General features: G+C 42.2%; 1 protein-coding gene across 1 annotated transcript in view; it reads right to left on the reverse strand.

Annotated features, from left to right (window-relative positions):
• SLC39A8 (solute carrier family 39 member 8) overlaps positions 1–17,957 on the reverse strand; it is a 77,243-nt gene extending 59,286 nt beyond the window's left edge. The window contains exon 1 of the mRNA XM_036262330.1: positions 17,739–17,957. Coding sequence (XP_036118223.1) covers positions 17,739–17,957 — 219 coding nt within the window. The remainder of the gene's footprint in view (positions 1–17,738) is intronic.
• Positions 17,958–19,844: the final 1,887 nt, after the last annotated feature.

Below are 19,844 nucleotides of genomic sequence, written 5' to 3' on the forward strand. Positions count from 1 at the left end.
GATAAGCCCAAAATATAGAAAATAACCTAGGCCTGCACAATGTAGGCAATATCTATGGTTTTTGCCTAAGATCAAGCCCCAGCATCTAGTAGTAGACCCACCTTACTGTGTGGGAGCTTCTCTGTCATCTAAGTGAGTCTGACCAAGGAGCAAATGACCCAGACCTGTCCACTCTCTGGTAGAGCTAGTGCAGAAGCCTTTTCTACTAGGACTGCTCTCAGTCTGGGGTCTCCTTAGTTCATTTTATTCTACCATGTGAAAGAAGAAAGACAGGTTTCCAATATCATCACTAATCCTCTGGATACAGCTGTGCCTACAGCTGGTTCTGCCCTTGAGTCTTCTGTTGGTTAAGCGAGTCAATGAATTCCCTTTTTGACTTAAGCTAATTAAAGTTGTTTTGTTGGTTTTTTTTTGCATTCAAGTGAAAGGTTCCTGATTGATATCTAAAGTAATTATTTAAAAGATATTGTTAAAGCTAACAAATGGATGCAACATCCAGAACCTACGGGAAAACAGAAAGATATGTTTGTCTAATGTTTAAACCTTCTCCATTCTTCTGCCTCTTCTCAACACATGGGTTGTTTTCTCTACTTGGCTATCTTGTCAAATGGCACCCACTAAATAATACAAAACAATAGGGCCATTTGACACCATGCCCATTGTGCCAACACCTTCACCCCACACCAGAAATGAAATATCATCCCATTCAAAAGTCAGCCCAGAGGTGGTCTCAGATTCTGCTTTGCCACGTCCTGTGCTTCTGTGGCAGCTGAGCAGTTCACGTTTCCAATAAGGACACTGTGAGGCGTGGCTGTGTTCTCTCCCGTGGAGGTAAAGGTAAGGAGAAAATGTACCTCATAAAGCATTTAGACTTGGTGACAACCAAAATTGAAATAAAATACCAAGTCCAGTCACTTTTCTGGGTTGTCAAGTAACTGAGTCACACACTTTAACTTATATGACAAAGCCTCCAGCCAGAGGTAAAAATGGGGTTGGGATCCAAGCCTGAAAGAGCCCGATCTATCCTCTTTTCTTTCCTGACTTCTCTACCCTGCTCTGTCCCAGCTATTGTTTTTCAGCCAGAACTCCAACTATCTTCTGGAACTTGCCATCCGTCCCCATATCCCTGGTGAATGATGGCCTCCCATTCTTTGAAGAAGAATCCATCCAAAGTCTTCATCTTTTGCTGTCATAGAAGCCATTTCCACTCCTGCCTCACTCTCATTCATTTATTCATTCATCAAACACAGGTTGCTTGCTGCTTCTTGGGGCTAGGTATTCTGGTAGGTGCAGAGACTCAGACATGGTTCCATCTTCAATAAGCTCACCATTCAGTAGATAAATCATAAAGATACAAAACAGATAACTATAATACAATGTAGTAAATAAAATTATAAAGATATGTGCAAGATATTGTGAGGGAAGAGGTCAGGGACCGTATGTGTGCTGAGTCTAAAATGTTAGTTCAGTGCTTCTGATGCCTAGAGAGATAAGACATGAACCACAAAACCTAAGGCAGAAATCAGTAATGCAAGTCTGTGATTAGTTGACAAATGAATTTCATAAACAACAGTTACTATAAGAGTTCTGGGAAGCTATATGCTTAACATACATACTGTCTTTTAACCCCAAATCAACTACTAAAACAGATTGTAGGGAAAATCTGGGATGAAGAAATCATGTCTTAGAAATATAAATTGTGCAAGATTAAACAACTTATAAGTATTAAAGGCAGAATTCAAACCAGCGTCTTCTTGTGTCACATGACGTCTAAGCCAACACTCATGCTGCTATCCTCCTATATTTTGGTGGGTTGAACATTGAAGAGAACACAAATAATGAAAGAGAGAATCATTTAGACCCTGGCAAGGAATGCATTAAGGAATGCAGTTAAATTACTTTTAAATGATGGTTAGCACTCCACCCAAAAAGAAACCTCAAAAAGCAAACATCAGTCAAGTCAAACAATTCCAACATCAGCCAAGTGCTTTCCCCATGGTGAGAATTTTAAAAATGCAAGATGATTGTGATTCTTTGTCCCCAGTAAGCCTTTCAAGCAGCAGACAGCCTGGCACAACCTTCCGCAGCACCCTCTGCCACATGCCCAAGGCTGTTGATATTGCTGTGAAGTACCCCTGGAACATGATCATCAAGCTAGAATGTCTGGGTGTGTGTCATCTTGAATGTTTTTCTTCCCTCTTACTGTTTTAAACCCGGTACTTTTGCATCTCCATCAGAAACGCCAGCTTGTTGATTCATCCGCCTGAGCTACCTTCACATAACCATATAACTATGAGACCGGTAGGACTGGCCATACATTATTAGGAATGTATTAAGAGGAGGAAAAGGTAAAAATCCAAAATAATCACTTAATGGGAAAGAAACCTCTGAAATCCTGGGGATCATACCTACCTTAGAATTTACTAATTCTAATGATAATAATATAGTACCGTTTGCTTGGCATACAGTAAAACTCGGTAAACACTTGTTAAATGAATGAACGAGTAAATGAATGAATGAATCTCTCACTTGTTTTAAAAGTATTTTTCAAAATCAATTGCAAAACCCATTTCAGTTCATAGTAGTAGCCTAAACCACATGGAGGTTTGTTATTGATACAACATGAAACCACCTAACCTCAGTAACCAGGAACTCGAGTACCACTCCCGGACCTCCTTGATATTGCTCAACATATCCAACACACTGAATCACCCTCTACCAAACTTCCCTTAACTTTTTCCCTCTTAATTGTCTCTTAAAAGTTTCCTCATTATTATTTTCCCAAGATAAAGCATACTTTTCTAAGGTTTGAGCAAAGAACACTCATAACAGATGATCTCTACATGTAACAGGTGGCTAATCAAGCGATTCCAACTCCGTTCCCAAGACACATTTTCCCATTTTTCCTTCAGGTTTCTAACACTGCTTACTGAAGCCACTAGGGTGCAGGTGCATTATTACCTACAATGCGCACACACACTCCCAAAATTCGTCCTTAAGAGGTGACCAAAGTGCCTTTCCTAGATATACTACTTAAAAGAGAAAGATGTCATGTTTTATGATACATTGTTAAGAGGAAAAGATTATTATAAAACAATATGTATAAAATGGCCTCACTACAATAAATAAAGTTAAATAAAATCTAGAGATATGTGCTTTAAAATGTTAATGGTATTTATCTCTGGGTGATGAAATCATGGGTGATTTTAATTTTTTCCTTTATGTTCCTCTGTACCAAAGTTTTAGGCAATATACATGTGTCTTTCAATTAGAAAAATAAAGTTAAATTATGGGAGAGGAAGGGTTAAATTTCTTATCTTGGTTCCACCAAACACAATTAAGATAAATTGGAATTACTTTTTAATTTTACTAAAGAAAACAAAATATTAAAAGCCATTACACAATTTTTAAAAGAGGTTTACAGCCCTGGCCAGTGTGGCTCAGTTGGTTGGGCATCATCTTGTTCACCAAAAGGTTGCTGGTTCTATTCCAGGTCAGGGCACGTGCCCAGGTTTTACACTTGATCCCCAGTAGGGGATGCACAAGAGGCAGCCAATCGATGTTGCCCTCTCACATAGATGTTTCTCCCTTCCTCTCTCTCTAAAAATCAATAAACTATTATTTTATAAAAATAAATAAACAGAAATAAAAGAAGTTTACAAAGTTTTCGGACTTTACCAGCACTGTTGACAAGTTTCTCAGCCTCATTTCGGTCTACAGTTTCTCCAGGCCCTCTCACCCCTAAAAGCATGACATGATACTCAGTCTGGATTCTCGTCTTCCTGACCTTGACCTGCCCCCAGGGAGCAAGGGCCACCCTGCTTTCTACCACCTATGAGACAGCCTCACAGGCCTTCGCCTGGTGCTGCCAAGACCAAAAGGCCTTTTCAGCCTTGCCACTCATCAAGGGCCTCCCACTCAGTGCCTGCGGTCGGTGCAGAAGGCATGCCTCCTCAGTTCAGCGCTGGGCACATGCCACAGGGAGTGAGCTCATCGGTCAGACCCATCTCATCGCTACATAAAGGAATGGCCTTGTCATCACAGGCCCAACTATGTAACACTCCTTTTGTGGTCCAGGGACCCCTGTGAGTTACCAAGAGCCTGCTAGAGAATATGCAAGATCAAAATTGTTTTCATAATACGAAGACTGCCTTTTCCTTGTTCACTCTCATTCTTGTATGAGTAAACAATGGATTTTTCCCGAGACTACATGACATATGTCACAATAGATTGAATGCAGGAGCTCATATGAGACTGTTCTCTACTAAACCAGGTACTAGAGATTCACAAAAATGTAAAACAATGCTACTCTTCTAATTATTTTGTCACGGAAAATGGTTATTTTTCATTTTTTAAATGTTAACATGGTATGGGTTTATTAATGTTATTTTTAATAAATAAATATTTTTACATTTTCTCGACAATTTCTATCATTATAAATATCAATAGCTATAAACCATATATATTAAAGCTGCTTGGTGTTCTCAATAATTTTTAAAAGTACAAAAGGGTCCTGAATCCCAAAGGTTTGGTCTTAACACATAAAAATGACATCTAAACAAACCCTTATATACCATCTAACTGACCAGTTGGGAGCTTCTAGTCGCTCTCATCTTACACATATCCCATTCAATTTAGCCTACACAACCACACGATGTTTCTACAGAAACACTGCCATTGTCACTCTTCTACTCATGCTGCACCACACACACACACACACACACACACACACACACACAACTTTCTTTCTGCCAAGAGTGTAAAGTCCTAGCACTGAAGAACCTCAGTTATCTGTCCTGTCTTCCACTCTCGTTACCGTCCTCCAATGCATACTTGAATTCCCTATTGTAACCAAACAGTTGCAATAAGTCTCAGAGTTTACAGTTACTGTGACTCTGCATGGCCCATGACACCCATCTGGAGTTCTGATATGCCTCCTCTCAAAGTTTCCAGCTTCCACCTGCCCTACATGGACCCACATCTCCTCTGCTTCCTATTGCTATGCTCACCCCTTCCTCTCCAGACCCTACACCAATAGCATTCACTTAGCACTTATTCTGTGCTTTCATGCATTACCATCTGTTCATAAAAATGGATAGATACCTCTTTAGTAAGCTCATGAACATCTGGAGAGGATAGACGTATTTCTTTTACATCTTCCTGAACCCTTAACAAAGCATCGGAATGAATTACCAGAGGTCTCGATGGAGAAAGCATGGAGTTGATGAGTTCTGTTTGGGGCAGCTTTAGACCTATTGAGTTGGGAGAGATTTAGGCTAAATGGGCAATAGGATGTGTGAAAGCGAACTTCATGACAGAAATCTAAACCAAGCCAACCTATTTAGAAAAATCTACAGAGAGGCGGAAACTGCAGGCACGGGAGTGACTGGAGTTGTGCAGAGAGAGTGTGTTAATTAAAAAAAAAAAAAAGGAGGCTTAAGATAGAACCCTAAGAAACTCCAATATTTGAAGGATGAGCAGAGGACATTGAAACTGAAAAGCAGTCCAGCTGGTGTGGCTCAGTGGCTGAGCATGGACCCATGCACCAAGAGGTTACCGGTTCGATTCCCGGTCAGTGCACCTGCCCAGGTTGTGGGCCCGATTCCCAGTGGGGGGCGTGCAGGAGGCAACCAACCAATGTTCTCTCTCATTGATATTTCTGTCTCTCTCTTCCTCTCCCTTCTTCTCTCTCTAAAAATCAATAAAAATAAATAAATTGAAAAGCAGAAGCCAGAGAGATTACAGGCAAGAAAAGGATTTTTCAAGTAGAATGTGTTCAACACTATCAAAAGGAACACAGAGGTAAGACCTGAAAAACGCCCATTGCATTTAGCAATAAGAAGGTTTGAGGAGATGTCTCATAAGGTAATTTCAAGGAGGTATTGGGGACAGAGACACAACATAATCTGTTCCAGAGTGACTGGAAGGTGAGGAAATGGAATAGGAATTCATAAACTTCCACCGTCAGTTATAGACAGAAAGTGGAGCACACAGACCATGAGATTTTCAGCGGGTTCATAGCAGAGGGGTCCCGCTAACAGAGCCTGTGCCTAAAACCAGCATTAGAGAGAACTGAGCATTAGAAATCGAAACCTCTGTCCCCAGACGAATTGGGGCACTTGGTGAGTTTTACCAAATGACTTACTTGTGCCTCAGTTTCTGGAGAAACTGGCATGTCCCAATTCTCTCACAACACTGTTTTAAGTATCAAATGTCAACAATCAGGAAATAACATTGTAAGCCTGAAAAATAGTATCAGGTTTTACAGCTAGCCCTGACTATTGCAGAGACAGCTTCAGCAAGGAAAATAATAACAAATTACTTCTTGTTTTATTGCAACAAGAGGAGTATCAGGAGAAAACACCTTCCTGCTTTAAATGACTGTCCCGCTCTCAGTAGCTTCGAGAGGCGAGCATAGTGCTACCTTGACATGCAGGCGCCTGGACAACATGGGGGGCATCTGGCTTTTTGCACAACAAGCCAGCCCTCCCTGGGATGACAGTCTTCAGCATGAGGAGCAACAGTGGAAAGAGCATAGATTTGGTTTGGTTTTATTCAATTCTTTTTTTAATTTTTAAAATTACTTTTTAATTTTATTTTTTCAATTGCAGTATACAATCATTATTATTTTATATTGCTTTCAGATGTACAGCATAGTGGTTGAACAATCATATACTTTACAAAGTGGTCACCCTGCTATCTCCAGTACCCACCTGGCATTGTACATAGTTATTACACTATTATTAACTATATTCTCTATGGTGTATTTTACGTCCCTGTGGCTTTTGTAACTACCAATCTATACTTCTTAATCCTTTCATCTTTTCACTGGTTCCCAAACCTGCCTACCCTCTGGCTACCATTAGCCTATTCTCTGTATCCATGAGTTTGTTGCTATTTGGTTTGTTCATTTATTTGGGGTCTCGGGCTCCAACACAAACCTGCTTCCTGGAAAAGAGCACAGGTTTTGAAGTCCAGTCACCCTGAAGTGGAATCGTCACTCTGCTGCTTCTGAGCTATGGCTTTGCACGACGTATGTAACCTAGCTGAGACTGGGTTTCCCCGTGAGAATACACGGAGTGCTTACCCTGTGAGGTTAGAAGGGTTCCTGGGGTGGTGTATGAGAAAGCCCTGAGCACAATGCCTGGGATGTGATCAGTACACCATGACCACTGGCTGTCATTCTTGGGAGGACAGACCTGCTTCCTCCACTAGTGTGAAGGCCCCACCGAGAACACTTCCTTAAATGACTTTCATCCCAAGATTAGAAACAAAGCTAGTGTCTAGCTTTACTCATTTATATGTGTAGGTGTAGAATATACCTAGATTCTGCTCCTAAAGGAAAGTGTAGCACAGCATGATTTGATATACAAATTCAATTACATGCATCCATTAACAAATGGATCTGTGTGTTTTCTAGCACCTGTATTCTTTACATAGATAGATGATAGATAAGATAGACAGCTAGATAAATCTATATATTGATAGATGACAGATGATAGATAGATAGATAGATAGATAGATGATAGATAGATAGAGATAGATAGGATGTTACCCAACTCCAAATCGTCCTATTGATTTTACCATCCCCTCTCATTGACATGTGGGCTACTTTTCTCTTTCACTGTTCCTGAAAAGAAATGTCTCCCTTCTCCCATTGAGACCACAGTGGCTCCTATTCTCTTACCAGCTTTACCAACTAAGAAAGTCAGCTGAACATGGACTGTCCTGAATTCTTTCAGGTGGCAAAACCCTTACAGAGATCCTGAGGTAAATCTAAATTTACAACCACAATGATATCAATTTCTACAAGTATAAATTGGACTCAGCCATTCACATTCCCGCAGTGACATGAATTTTGGACAAAAACAGAGCCAATTCCTAACTACAGTTTCCGAAGTCCTGTTGGAGGAGAAGGAATGTTCATGATTTCAACACAGATTGAAATACTCAGATGTTCTCATTAGCCTCCACATCTAAGGTTTACATCTTCAAAAATGCGTTTCTGTTGTTTGATGAAAGAGAAGTACAGGCCCCTAAAAGCCTTTCCCAAGGTGAGAGTTGCCATGGAAACTAACACTGAAAATAAAGTCACCGGGCTGACAGATTTCCCACTGAACTTTTCGTCTCATTAATCTCAGCTGCCTTCTTAAAGCAGTGCTTTCCTCTATAAATTGACTGACCCGAAAGTGCTCACGCCTTAGACAATTTTGTTGTAGTTTCGCTATATCAAGTAACACAGTATTATACTGGTAACAACGATGCGCTGAGCATGTAACTTAAGCTTAAGCATTTTACATGCATTGTGTTTTTTGTGTATTATCCAGTACTTAAATTAATACAGAGAGTGAAAAAAATCGTATTTGTTTTAATTGCTACATGTATTGCATTAAATATATAAGTGTCTAAAATATAGCAAATGCTCGGTAAATGTTATTATTGTTCTCATTTTTTAGTTCCAACAATCATCCTGAAATTAAGGTTCAATTTTTCAATTTACATATGTAAAGATTAAGGATCAAGGAGGCTGTCACTTGCCTGTGATTCCCCAGCTATAAGTGACAACATTGGAATTTCAGCCGAGGTCTGTTTGACTCCAGAAGCCAAATTGTTAACGGTTACATTGTATTCTCTTCTACAGTTAGTCTAAGAAGCACACCAGATAAATTGATGATAACTGGGTTATTTTTTAATTAGGTTCATAGAACTAAACCCTTAGGGGCCTTTTCAATGCTCACTTTGTTGTTGTTTTTCTCTAACTATTCAGTTTGTTATAAAGAAGTCAAGATATTAAATATTTGGAAGGCATAATATTAACAACTGAGAATAGTTTGAGAATAATTAATTAGTTTCCATTACAAACAGGAATCTACCATTATCTAGAGTTTGAAATGGGAAAACTCTCTGAAAACTACATGCTTTCTGAAGTTGTCTAGAGTTTAGTAACATCCTTTTTTTAATAAACTGCATTGTAAATGATCCTAACTTTGACTATCTGCACTTAGTAATATGGACGGTCCCTTGAGGAAAAATGCCACTTTGAATACAAGTAACTCACAAACTCTTATTACCAACAACGTTAAGCTGCCTTCTTCATGGGGCTGCTCTTCTGTTCCCTGAGGAGTGTCAGTCCTTCTCAGCTTCAGGCCTTATTTTCTGTTCCTATTTATATTCCTATTTTTCTCCCCCAACTCCTACTGATATGGATGAGAAATCGATAACAAGGGGGATTCAAGTGCACATTAAATTTAAAGAAAAAACTTTCAACTACAGCAATAGTTGAACAGCAATGGATTTTACGATGGGGAAATGAAGCCCCCACCCCTCACCTTCTTAAATGGGTCTCATTGGGGAGCAGGAATGTGGGTTCAACCACGGGAAGCAGAAAAACTGCAAGTCTCCCACCCAGCTACACTACTTTGAGTATCCTTAGAGAGAAATAAAGACCTAACCCAATTGTCCTGGCCGGTCTGGCTCAGCAGTTAGAGCGCCGGCCTGTGGACCAAAGAGTGTTGGGTTTGATTCTGGTCAAGGGCACTTATCTCGGTTGCGGTTCATCCTGGCCCTGGTCAAGGTCGTGCAGGAGGCAACAATGGATATGACTCTCTCTGATGTTTCTCTCTTTCTCTTTCTCTCTCTCTCTCTCTCCCCACCCCCTTCCACTCTAGAAGATAAATGGGAAAATATCCTCAAGTAAGGATTTTAAAAAAAGACCTAACCTATTCACAGAGAAAAGTTTACCTCTCCCCTTAGAGTAGGTCTCAATGAGGTGCCCACAATGCAACGCCGTGCCTACAGTTAGTAATCCCGTTAGAGCACCCTGCTCGCCCACTCTTCCCTCATGGCTACAACTCATTCCCTGTCACCCAAGCACAGACCCCTGTCTCCAGTGTTACACGGTCAACTCTGCAGCTGCCTCCCAGGCATGATGGAGGATTTCCGCTCTACACTGCCAAAGAGTGCAAATTCACTGGCTGAAGCCTTCTAGAATAAGAGTGAGAACACAACTGGATGTGTTAACACTAGACACAGGTGTTTCTCTCATACCTGAAGTCTATCCACAGAAGAAAGAACAAGTTGACTAATACGCTTTTCTCCAGGAAAACTTGATGAACTCAGAATTGAGAAAACTATTGTTGCCAAAGTATTTTCTCAAAAAAAAATTCATCATATAAGAAAGAATAAAAGAAAATTTCATTCTATAAATGAGAATTCATGTAACTCCCAGGACAATCCATCTTGTGATGAATAGTAGAAATGCATCTGGTACAGGCAGACGTTCAATCAATGAATACATTCAAAACCAACCCAGGTCAGCAAAATTCCCCAAGAGGAGAACTGACTGATTTATAACTCTTCCGAAAGCCATTTCCCAAAAGGGTCCCTTACCCTTCTAAACTAGTAGCACCTGCTGTCAACAGTACTCATTGAATAATTAATCACATACAGCCTTGTGATGTGTCTTATAATATTTGTTTCAGTGATCACTTAACTACAGCAGTTTTGTCTGGCATACTTTTCTCAAGTTTCCATCTTATTTCTTAATTAAATTATAAGCTCTCTGAGCACAAGGACCCGCCATCATCGGTGTAGTTTCTGTGGTCAGCGCTGTTCTCTTAATGTAACTAAGTAGTGGAGCTAGATAAGCTGTTGATGATTAGTAACTTCTACCCATAGTTCAAAATCTGAGGTAATAATTGTCCTGGCTAAAGAGGGCGTAATTTTCTAGCCTGTAATTTAAAAAATCTACTACAGCACATGTTTAGGATTGCCTGAGGTTCTACCACTTGCTGTGTGATGTTGTCAAATTACTGAACCTCTCTGTACCTCATTTTTCTCATGTGTAAAGTGAAGATGGTAATGATATGTTTATCATAAGATTGTTGTGAGTATAAAATATGATAGCACAGATAGACTGGTTAAAAGGTATTTCACGCCCTGGCCAGTTTGGCTCAGCAGTTAGAGCGTCAGCCTGCTGCAGTCCAGAGAGACCCGGGTTCGGTTCTCGCTAAGGGCACGTGCCTCAGCTACAGTTTGTCCCGGGCCCCAGTTGGGGTTGTGTGGGTGACAACCACTAGATGTTTCTCTCTTTCTCTCCCTCCCTCTCTATCTGAAGATAAATGCAAAAAATGTCCTCCAGTGAGGATAAAAAGAAAAAGACCAACAATTCCTTGCTATAATTAATTACTTATGTTATGTACAAAGAGTCTATGTGACTCCTAGGTAGAGTAAAGGTGCAAGCTTGGGAGTTAGATGTGGAAAGAATGAAGGACACTTCCCCATACAGGTCCCAACTGCCGACTCTCAGCCTGCAGGGGGTCTTCGCGCCACAGTGAAGTACAAACAGACAGGCTTGGAGTGAGGGGGAGCATCACAAGGGAGCAAATGCTGCCCATCTCTGAATGCAGCCCAATTTATTCTCCTAGCAGTTCCCTAGGTTACATGGTTTTTTAGGTAATTAAGTCTTTGACGTAGCATCTCTGCTGACCTTTCAGCCAAGCCCAGCATTCTTACTGTTCCAGCTGCCCCTAGCTGTTTTCAGCTGAGATTCTTAACAAATCCATTCACTCCCTTGGGGGGTAAATCCATTTCTAAGATTCTTACCACATCACCTTCCTTGGGCAGTGTTCCAAGCCATTGACACTCTCCCTTGGGGGTGTTCTAACCCACCATGCATGCCTTGTCTTTTCTCTCGTGCTTACGTTGGTCCTTGGCTGGCCAGGCCATGAGAATGCATACCTCAAGGTTACATTTTGTTTATCCACCAAATCCCCAACCCTACATCAGTCATACTGATATGGGGGCAAAATGAGCTTCTGACATCTGTATAAAATAGACTAGAACAAAACCAACTCCATCTCTGGGTCCCAGATTTCATTTCATTAAGTTCCATGCTGTGACCTTTGACCAACCTCACTCTCCTCAGCAAGCACATCATAGCTTTCTAGTTCATGATGTTCTGTGCTCCTGAAAATGTACCATAAATATTTTTGTTAGTAACAGCTGGAATGGCATGACAACTGAGATAAGTATAAAACTTGTCATAGTATTGATTATAAGCAATCATCTATCACAAGACCACCAGGAGATATGGCCCCTGACGCTACCACATTTTTTGTCCCTTTGTCTTCTCCATCATTAATACCTGGGTTATATGGTGAAAATAAAGTACTGTAGCAGGGGTCTGTTAGTGAAGAATAATCTGGACAGATTCCTGGGTCATCTTTTCCGCTCCAACTCAACCCTCCCCTAAAACTAAACTGCCCTCTAATAAATTATGTTATATTCTATAGAGTTGCCCGCTTTGATGTTTTGGTCTGAAGACACCTTCCCCTTACAGTGGCCATTATACCTTTACTCCACCCACAGACAACATCATCATCAAATGATTGACAAATATCCCCCATTTTCCCAAAACCTCTTGGAAACAATGATGGCACTGTACATAGTCAACTTAAAAGAGAGCGATACAACAGATCAGAATAGGCCCATTGTCCTGAAGAAACAATGACCAGAGACCCAAGTGCAACCTCACCTTTGCGTCCCACCTTTCTGTCCCACCCTTCCAGTTACTCATCTGAATAAGCAGTCTGGAAGGCATTCCTAGAAAACTTACTCCCACCATTTCTCAGAACAGAAGGACTAAAAAGTCATGTTCTTTCTCTGCTCTGTCCATGATTATTGTTTCCCAGAACCTCTCTCACCAAATCCACCATTACTCTAACCCAGGAAAAAGTACAGCAGATGACAACAAACTATGCATACAATGTATATATGTATAATCACACACACACACACTGTATCACATTCACACACACACACACACACACACACACACCTTCTGTTTGCTATATACCATTAGCCTGGCCATCCACTGAAAAATAAACCAAGAGTGACCTCCCTACCTCTCCCCTAGAGTCATCAGGCCAGAAATTAATAAAGAAAAAGATCTAACAATAGCTAAATGACCACAACAGGCAAAAGACTGAAGCAGAAAATATTTAGCCTGCCCAGTGTGGCTCAGTGGTTGAGTGTCGACATCTATCTTGGGGCTCTTTTGTCCACTCTTCGGCCATGCCTGCTCTCCAGAAGACAGAGCCTTTACGCTCCCTACGGCCTGTCTCCAGGTTCAAGCCATCGTTACGTCTCATGCAAACCCCTGCAGTTCCCTCCTTAGCTCCCTTCTGGACCCACCTCAACACTGTCCACACTCTCATGCAGATAAATTTTCTGAAAACACAAGTCTAATCCCATTTCACTTTTGCTTATAATTCTCTAATTAGACATATCATCCTATTATGCATGATAACTACATATGCATACATCATACCTCCTCCCAATAAACTATAAAGTCATGTGAGGGCCTAACTTATCTTACTCATATTAAGCAATCTTCACTCATTTATTCAAAATATACGTAATAAATACATGTTATATACCAGGCACTATACTAGCTCTTAGAAAGAAAATTTATGTCATTCTCTTCAATTTGTTTGAAATTGTGGGAGGAGGTAAGGAAGTGGAAAAGTTGTAGCCATATAAACAGAAAATTGTAATACATACTAAATTATGTACACATTATAACATAATTGCAACATATAATACGTTAGAACTGCATAGGCATTGATTCATATAGGATCACGCAAAAGGGGCTCCTACCAAACCCTTGAGCAGACCAAGAAAGGCTTCTCAAAAAAAGTAATGTCTAAACAGATACCTGAAGCACGAGCAGGTGTATATGAAAAACCAGGAACTATTGGCAGTCCATTAAGACTGTAGTAGTGGCTCCCTGGCCGGTTTGGCTCAGCGGTTAGAACATCGGCCCTCGGACCAATGACTCACGGGTTTGATTCCAGTCAAGGGCATGTACTTGGGTTTTAGTTCCTCCCTGGCCCTGGTCTAGGTTGTGTAGGAGGCAACCAGTCAATGTGTCCCTCTCACGTCGATATTTCTCTCTCTCTCCTTCCCTCTCGCTCTGTCTGAAGATAAATGAAAATATATCCTTGGGTAAGAACTTAAAAAAAAAAAAAAAAGGACTGTAATAGTGGCAAAGGACAAAGCTTAAGAAATATACAGGAACCAGATCATGAAAGGGCTTAAGCCATATTAATGTGCTTGACGTTTATCTTGAAGGGATTTGATTGTTTTACTAAGATGAGTGATATGATTAGATTTGAACTTTAAAATGAGCCCTGTAGAGCACAGTAGTCATTCAAAGTATTTGTTGAACACGTGAATGGTTATGTGTCATTAACCTAATAAAAAACATTTCAGTTATTCAAAAAGTGAGAGAAAACAACCTATCCGTGCCGGCTATGACGCCCTGGAAAGGTCTGACGGAGGAGGAGTGACATAGAAAGTTGGGCAATTAAAAATGTAGGATTGTGTTGGGGCAATTCTAGGAACAGAAGGACATTCCAGCCCTGGCCTGTTTGGCTCAGGGGTTGGAGCGTTAGCCTGTGGACTAGAGAGAGTCCCAGGTTCGGTTTCCGCTATGGGCACGTACCAAAAAAAAAAGGACATTCCAGTTGGAAATAGGAGGGTGCAAGAAAGATAATAAGCTAAGACATGGGTGAGAAAATGTAAGGTGAATTCACAGAAGAGTAAATGGTTTTGTTTAGTGAGTGCTTGGTCTGGAGAGGTAGGTAACTTTTCAGGGTCAGCCTGGAGGGGCAAGGGGTGGAATGCCAGGCTCAAGAGTTAGCCTGCACCAGCAGAGTTCTGAAAGGAGATGGGCATACTCCAAGTACTGCTTTAGGAAGCTGGAATATGAATTGAAAGGGGTTTTTGCAAACAGTGTTGAGGCAAGCTGGTGATAGTAATGTGAAAAGAAAAAAACAATGCAGGAGATACGTAGCAAAGTATGTATCCAAAGAAAAAAAGAGAGTTAAGAGAAAGAAGCAAAGTGTGAGTTGAGTGATGGTGTGAAGCAAAGGTTCTCCCCTTCTCCAGCACCCCCAACAACTCTCCCTGGAGCACAGATTTATTCAAATCAGCTTCATCTGATAATTTGGAGAATGGGGATCTTTTTTACCAATCTATTTAATCAGTGTCGACAATAAGAACTTGGAGGTGAGGGGTTTTGAAGAGGAAATAAAGAGAAAAGAACATTTGGAGAATGAAAAAATAACATCCAAATAAGCAAGCACCGAGGCCATTTTTAAATCCTCTGAATTAATCACCCAAAGTATGCGTTTAGTTGGGGCTTCTCTATGTATTCTAGGAATTACCTGACATAGGTCAGACTTATACCCTGTCACTTCCCGAACCCACTAAACTCAAGGGCTCCCTCAGTAACCTTGAAACAAAACAATGAACTCATCAGTTCTATTGTCACCAGATTGAACTTAGGTCACTTTGGTCTCCCAAAGCAACAAGTTAACTTAATAGTACTTAAAAATACTGAAAAAATATTAGAAAACCTTCCAGAATGTGTACATCTCCAAAGTACAGTAGTCAATGACCTGAGTTAAGTTGGCAGAAGAAATATCACAGCCCTCATCCAAAGGAACAATGTCATTTGTAAATAGATCCCACAGAAGATTCAGTAAGTCCCTGACCCATAGAAATCAATTCTATTTTCTTCACCTTTTGCAAAGTCAAAAAAAAAATCAAGCTTCTCACAATTAGCCCATGCATTGTTTATTCTATTTTGTTACAGGTGAGGAGACTCAAGTTGCATTCTTTGAGGTATGCAGGTATTAATGGCCCTAAATTTTGCTGCAAATTGGATGGTTTCCTGCTGGAGCAAATGAATGCCAGCAAATTAATAGATTATTTTAGAATCTATTTCTTTTTTTTTTTTTTCTTTATTGATTTTAGAGAGAGAGGAAGGAAGAGGGAGAGAGAGACCGAAACATCGATGAGAGAGAACATCCCTTGGCCGCCTCCTGCATGCCCCACCCTGGGGATTTGGCCCACAACCTGGGCATGTGCCCTGACCCCTGACTGGGAATCAAACCGGCGACCACTTGGTGCATGGGTTGAAGCTCAACCACTGAGCCACACCAGCTGGGCTGGACTCTATTTTATTTGTCATCATTTTGTTTGATGATTGTTGTTTTCATCAGGACTTTTAGAACATCAAATTGTTGTTTGTTAGGCCTGATTAAGTGATAGATTTTCCTTGGCTTCCCTTTGTTTTCAACGTAATTATGGGCTTCTTCCTGTCTCTTTTTGATGCGCACAGAGGTCATAATGAGGGTAAATATGTAAATGTAAGAATGAGAAACAAGGTGTCAACATACATATAATATATCTATTGAGGCATCCTACTTACTCACAAACTAGAAATCATAGTGCTAATAAACTTTACCAATTTTTAAAAATAATTTAGACATATTTCCAGTGTCTTTGCCAAGGGGTGGCTTAGAGGTCTTTTGTCTCTTTATAATTCGTCAACACATCCAGACACTAGGAGATAAGGAGATAATTTAAGTCAAAACAATGTGTGGGCTACAGATATATAGCTGCAAGTCAAGTCCCCAAGTTTCTTCCCAAGCCTATGACCACTCCTATTCCTACCTAGAAATACCTTAGTCAGCTCAGCTGTTCCCCCTACTTGAAGAAACTGCAACTAGACAGAAAATACTTAGGAAGTTGTTTATGTTATTTTCTCTTCCAAATATCAATATAATATGTGGGAATTTGTTTGCCAACATATATCTTAGACATTAGATCAAAAGTTTCATTAGACCATGCCAGAGCTAGAACTATAGCTTATTAAAGAACATGCATAAGTGAACCACAAACCCCTTCTAGTTCAAAGGGAAGTCATCCTCTGATATTCCATGGCATCAGAACGTTCTTCTTCTTGAGATGAATTGAGGTGATATGTTTTTAACAAAAAGAATGCCCACCTATCTGTAATGTTCTCAGCAAGGAGTTCATCTGATTCAAGTTTCCCTAACTGTAATCTAAGGTCAGATACATTAGGAAATGCTACATTTCCAAGAGTGGAGTGTACAGTGCAGTATTTCCCAAACATCTTGGACCACAAAAACTTTTTATAACACAAACTAACATGGGCCAGAAGTGAAGGACAATATGGAAGATACTGCACCATCCGTTCTCTCCGAAACAAGGGCAGAAGGGGAAAAAAATCAAGGCACTGAGTTAACACTTTTCAAAGGCGGGAGGAGTTTGGGGAGGATGCAGAAAGCACACTTTGCCTACTTCATAATTTTAAGAAATACTCACAGAACATGTATTATAAAAATAACTAACAATCTATAACATCATCCGTTTTGAAATTTATTAACAGGTATTATGTTATTTGCTCTCTGTACAGTAAGTCCCTTCGGGTCTAAATGCCTGGTGTACACAAAGCAGAGCTACATTATATCAATCTCGTGGGCCGCTGTTACCCCCAAGCAACTGTTAACGTGGGTGACAGGTGAACCAGTAGCTTTGCTGGGAAGATTTAAGTACTCCATTCCTATCTAAAAAGTACTCTTAAGGGGCTTCCGCTTTAAACTGCTTCATAAACTTCTCTATGAAGTCTTATATTCACAAGCGTCTCATCGCTCAGCTCATCAGCTGCAGTTTCTGGCTCCCTCAGCCCCATCAGCGCTTTAACCCTGGCTAAGGAGCCTGGTCTGGCGAAAATCAAGTGCCACCCGGCACCGCCTCATACTTGAAAAACGTCGAAATTGTTTCTCCCGCACTTTTTCCACCTAAATAGCTCTCATGTACAAACAGATGTCTACAGCACAGAGGAGCCCCCAGCGGCGCCATACCTGGTTGAAGTGCAGCTGCGCCGGCTGCAGGGCGCCCTCCGCGGGGCCGGCTCCCAGCCTCTGGAGCAAGTGCCGGAGCTGCGCCGCCGACAGGCTCCGATTCGCGCCGAACACGCTCAGCACATCCTCGCTGAAGGCGAGCCCGGGCCCCGCCGCCGCCCCTCCGAGGCTCGCCGCCGCCAGCAGCAGGAGCCCAGCCACCGCCCAGCCCGGGGCCATCCTGGCCGGGGCTGCCCCTCGCGGGCCCCAAGCGGGCTGGAGCGCACCGGGACGCGCGGGGCGCACCGGCATCGGTGCCCAAGGGCGCGCGGGTCAGGCGTCGGCGCCGGCGCTGGGGAGAGTCAGCGGTGACACTGGGCGCCCCTTGTGCTCCGCCGCCTTCTTAAGAGCTGCAGCGGACGACCTGCGGGGCATTGAAGTGGCGGTGCAGCAGGGGGTGGGGAGCGATAGGCAGAGCAGGCCCCCGGTCCTCCTGGAGAGCCTGAGATAAAGAGGACAAAGGGGAGACAGAGATAAAGGCCACCGGGCCACCCGCCGGCCGGCCCCAGGAGCACTGCGTGGCCGGAGCCCTCGAACGCTCGGCCGGGCATGGGGCCAACTGCCCCGTAGCCGGTTTGCAAACGACCCAGGAATTGCTTACAGTGTGAGGACACAGGCTCCTCCCGGATATAAAGCCCCAAACCACCACCAGTTTCTAAAAAGTAAAACCGCACTCTTTGTGGAACCCCACCTCCTCTTCCTGTCTTTCTGCCGAAATCCCTCGGAGCAAACTTAAAAGGGATGAGACGTGCAGTCCCTTTCGGCGTCCAGGGGTTTGAGGGTCTAAACGGGACCCTCCCTCTGCCTGCTCTTGGCAAGCTGGTAGGAAGGACTAGGCTAACCTGCTAACCTCTCACCTTGCCTGTCTGCCTGTTTGTTTCTGTCCCGCCCTGCACCCTTTCAGATAAGAGGATGACCCTGTCCCCGCCTCTGCAGCACGTGGTGACTCACTCCCCCAGCCTGAACTCCCGCGCGCGTCCACGCGGGGGCGCCGGACCGCTGGTCTTTCCTCTTCTCTCATTTGGCGCCTTCCCAGCCTCAGCCCACCGGCTCCCCAGTGGGCTCCCCACCCACATCCCTGGAGGTTATCTTAGTGATACTTCCGTGTCGGTGTCCCCTGGCCTTCTTTCTGCTTTCCGTGGTCTCTTTATTACCTTGATGAAAGCAGCTTCCTGAGTCTGGAACCCCTTGCGTTGTCTAAGATATTAGCAGAAATGGATTTTTTGACTTACTTCTTTAACTCAAAAGAGAAAAAGGAAATGAAATCTGCAGCGTGGGGGCAGACTCACTGAGCCAGCAGTGCCCAGGCCGGCCCTTCCTGACGCCGCACGGGATATCCGCAGATTAAAATGAACGTTTGTTCAGATGAGGGTTCAAGAAAAGCTGACTTAGGTGTGAGGTCAAGTTTGTGCCAAGTGAACGCGGTGTTTGGGGACAAAGGTTGTGTCTGGTAGATATAACTGTCTAGAAATAAAGTAAAACCATTATTTACTGTTACTTGTCTAAGAACAATAAAAATTCAAAGCGTTCTTGCATTTCATGGGTTACATTCACAGCCTTCCCAAACAACACATTTCAAAAAAGACCCTGAATCCAGACAAGGGCAAGGAGATGGGGAGGGAGAAAGAATCTCATCTCCCAGGAAAATTTAGATATAACACTGGAAGAAAGAGGAAGAGAAGATTCTAGAAGGGTGAGGATCTAAGTGGACTTAACTGAAGGGCTGTCAGACGGAGAGGGTTTAATTGCATTCTAACCACAGGGGCAGAAGGCAGCAGTAACAGGGCAAAGGTACCAAGAGGAAGGTTCTACAGAACACCAGGCACAACTCTTTGGGGAAGTAGTGAGTTCCCATGATCGAAAGTGATTCAAACCCAGGAGTATGTGGTAGAAGGATTCTTGCCTTGGAGGGACAACAGCATCTTGATGATGTGTCCCTTCCAGTGATAAAATCTGTATATTTGTTAATTTATAGAATTACATTGATGCACATAGGGCAATTATTTTACTCAAGAGCCAGAAGTAAGTTCATGTCATCTTTAAGCTCTTAAATTTCACAGCTGATAG

This window comes from Molossus molossus, unplaced genomic scaffold (genome assembly GCF_014108415.1).
Source record: "Molossus molossus isolate mMolMol1 unplaced genomic scaffold, mMolMol1.p scaffold_m16_p_1, whole genome shotgun sequence".
Taxonomy (NCBI): domain Eukaryota; kingdom Metazoa; phylum Chordata; class Mammalia; order Chiroptera; family Molossidae; genus Molossus; species Molossus molossus.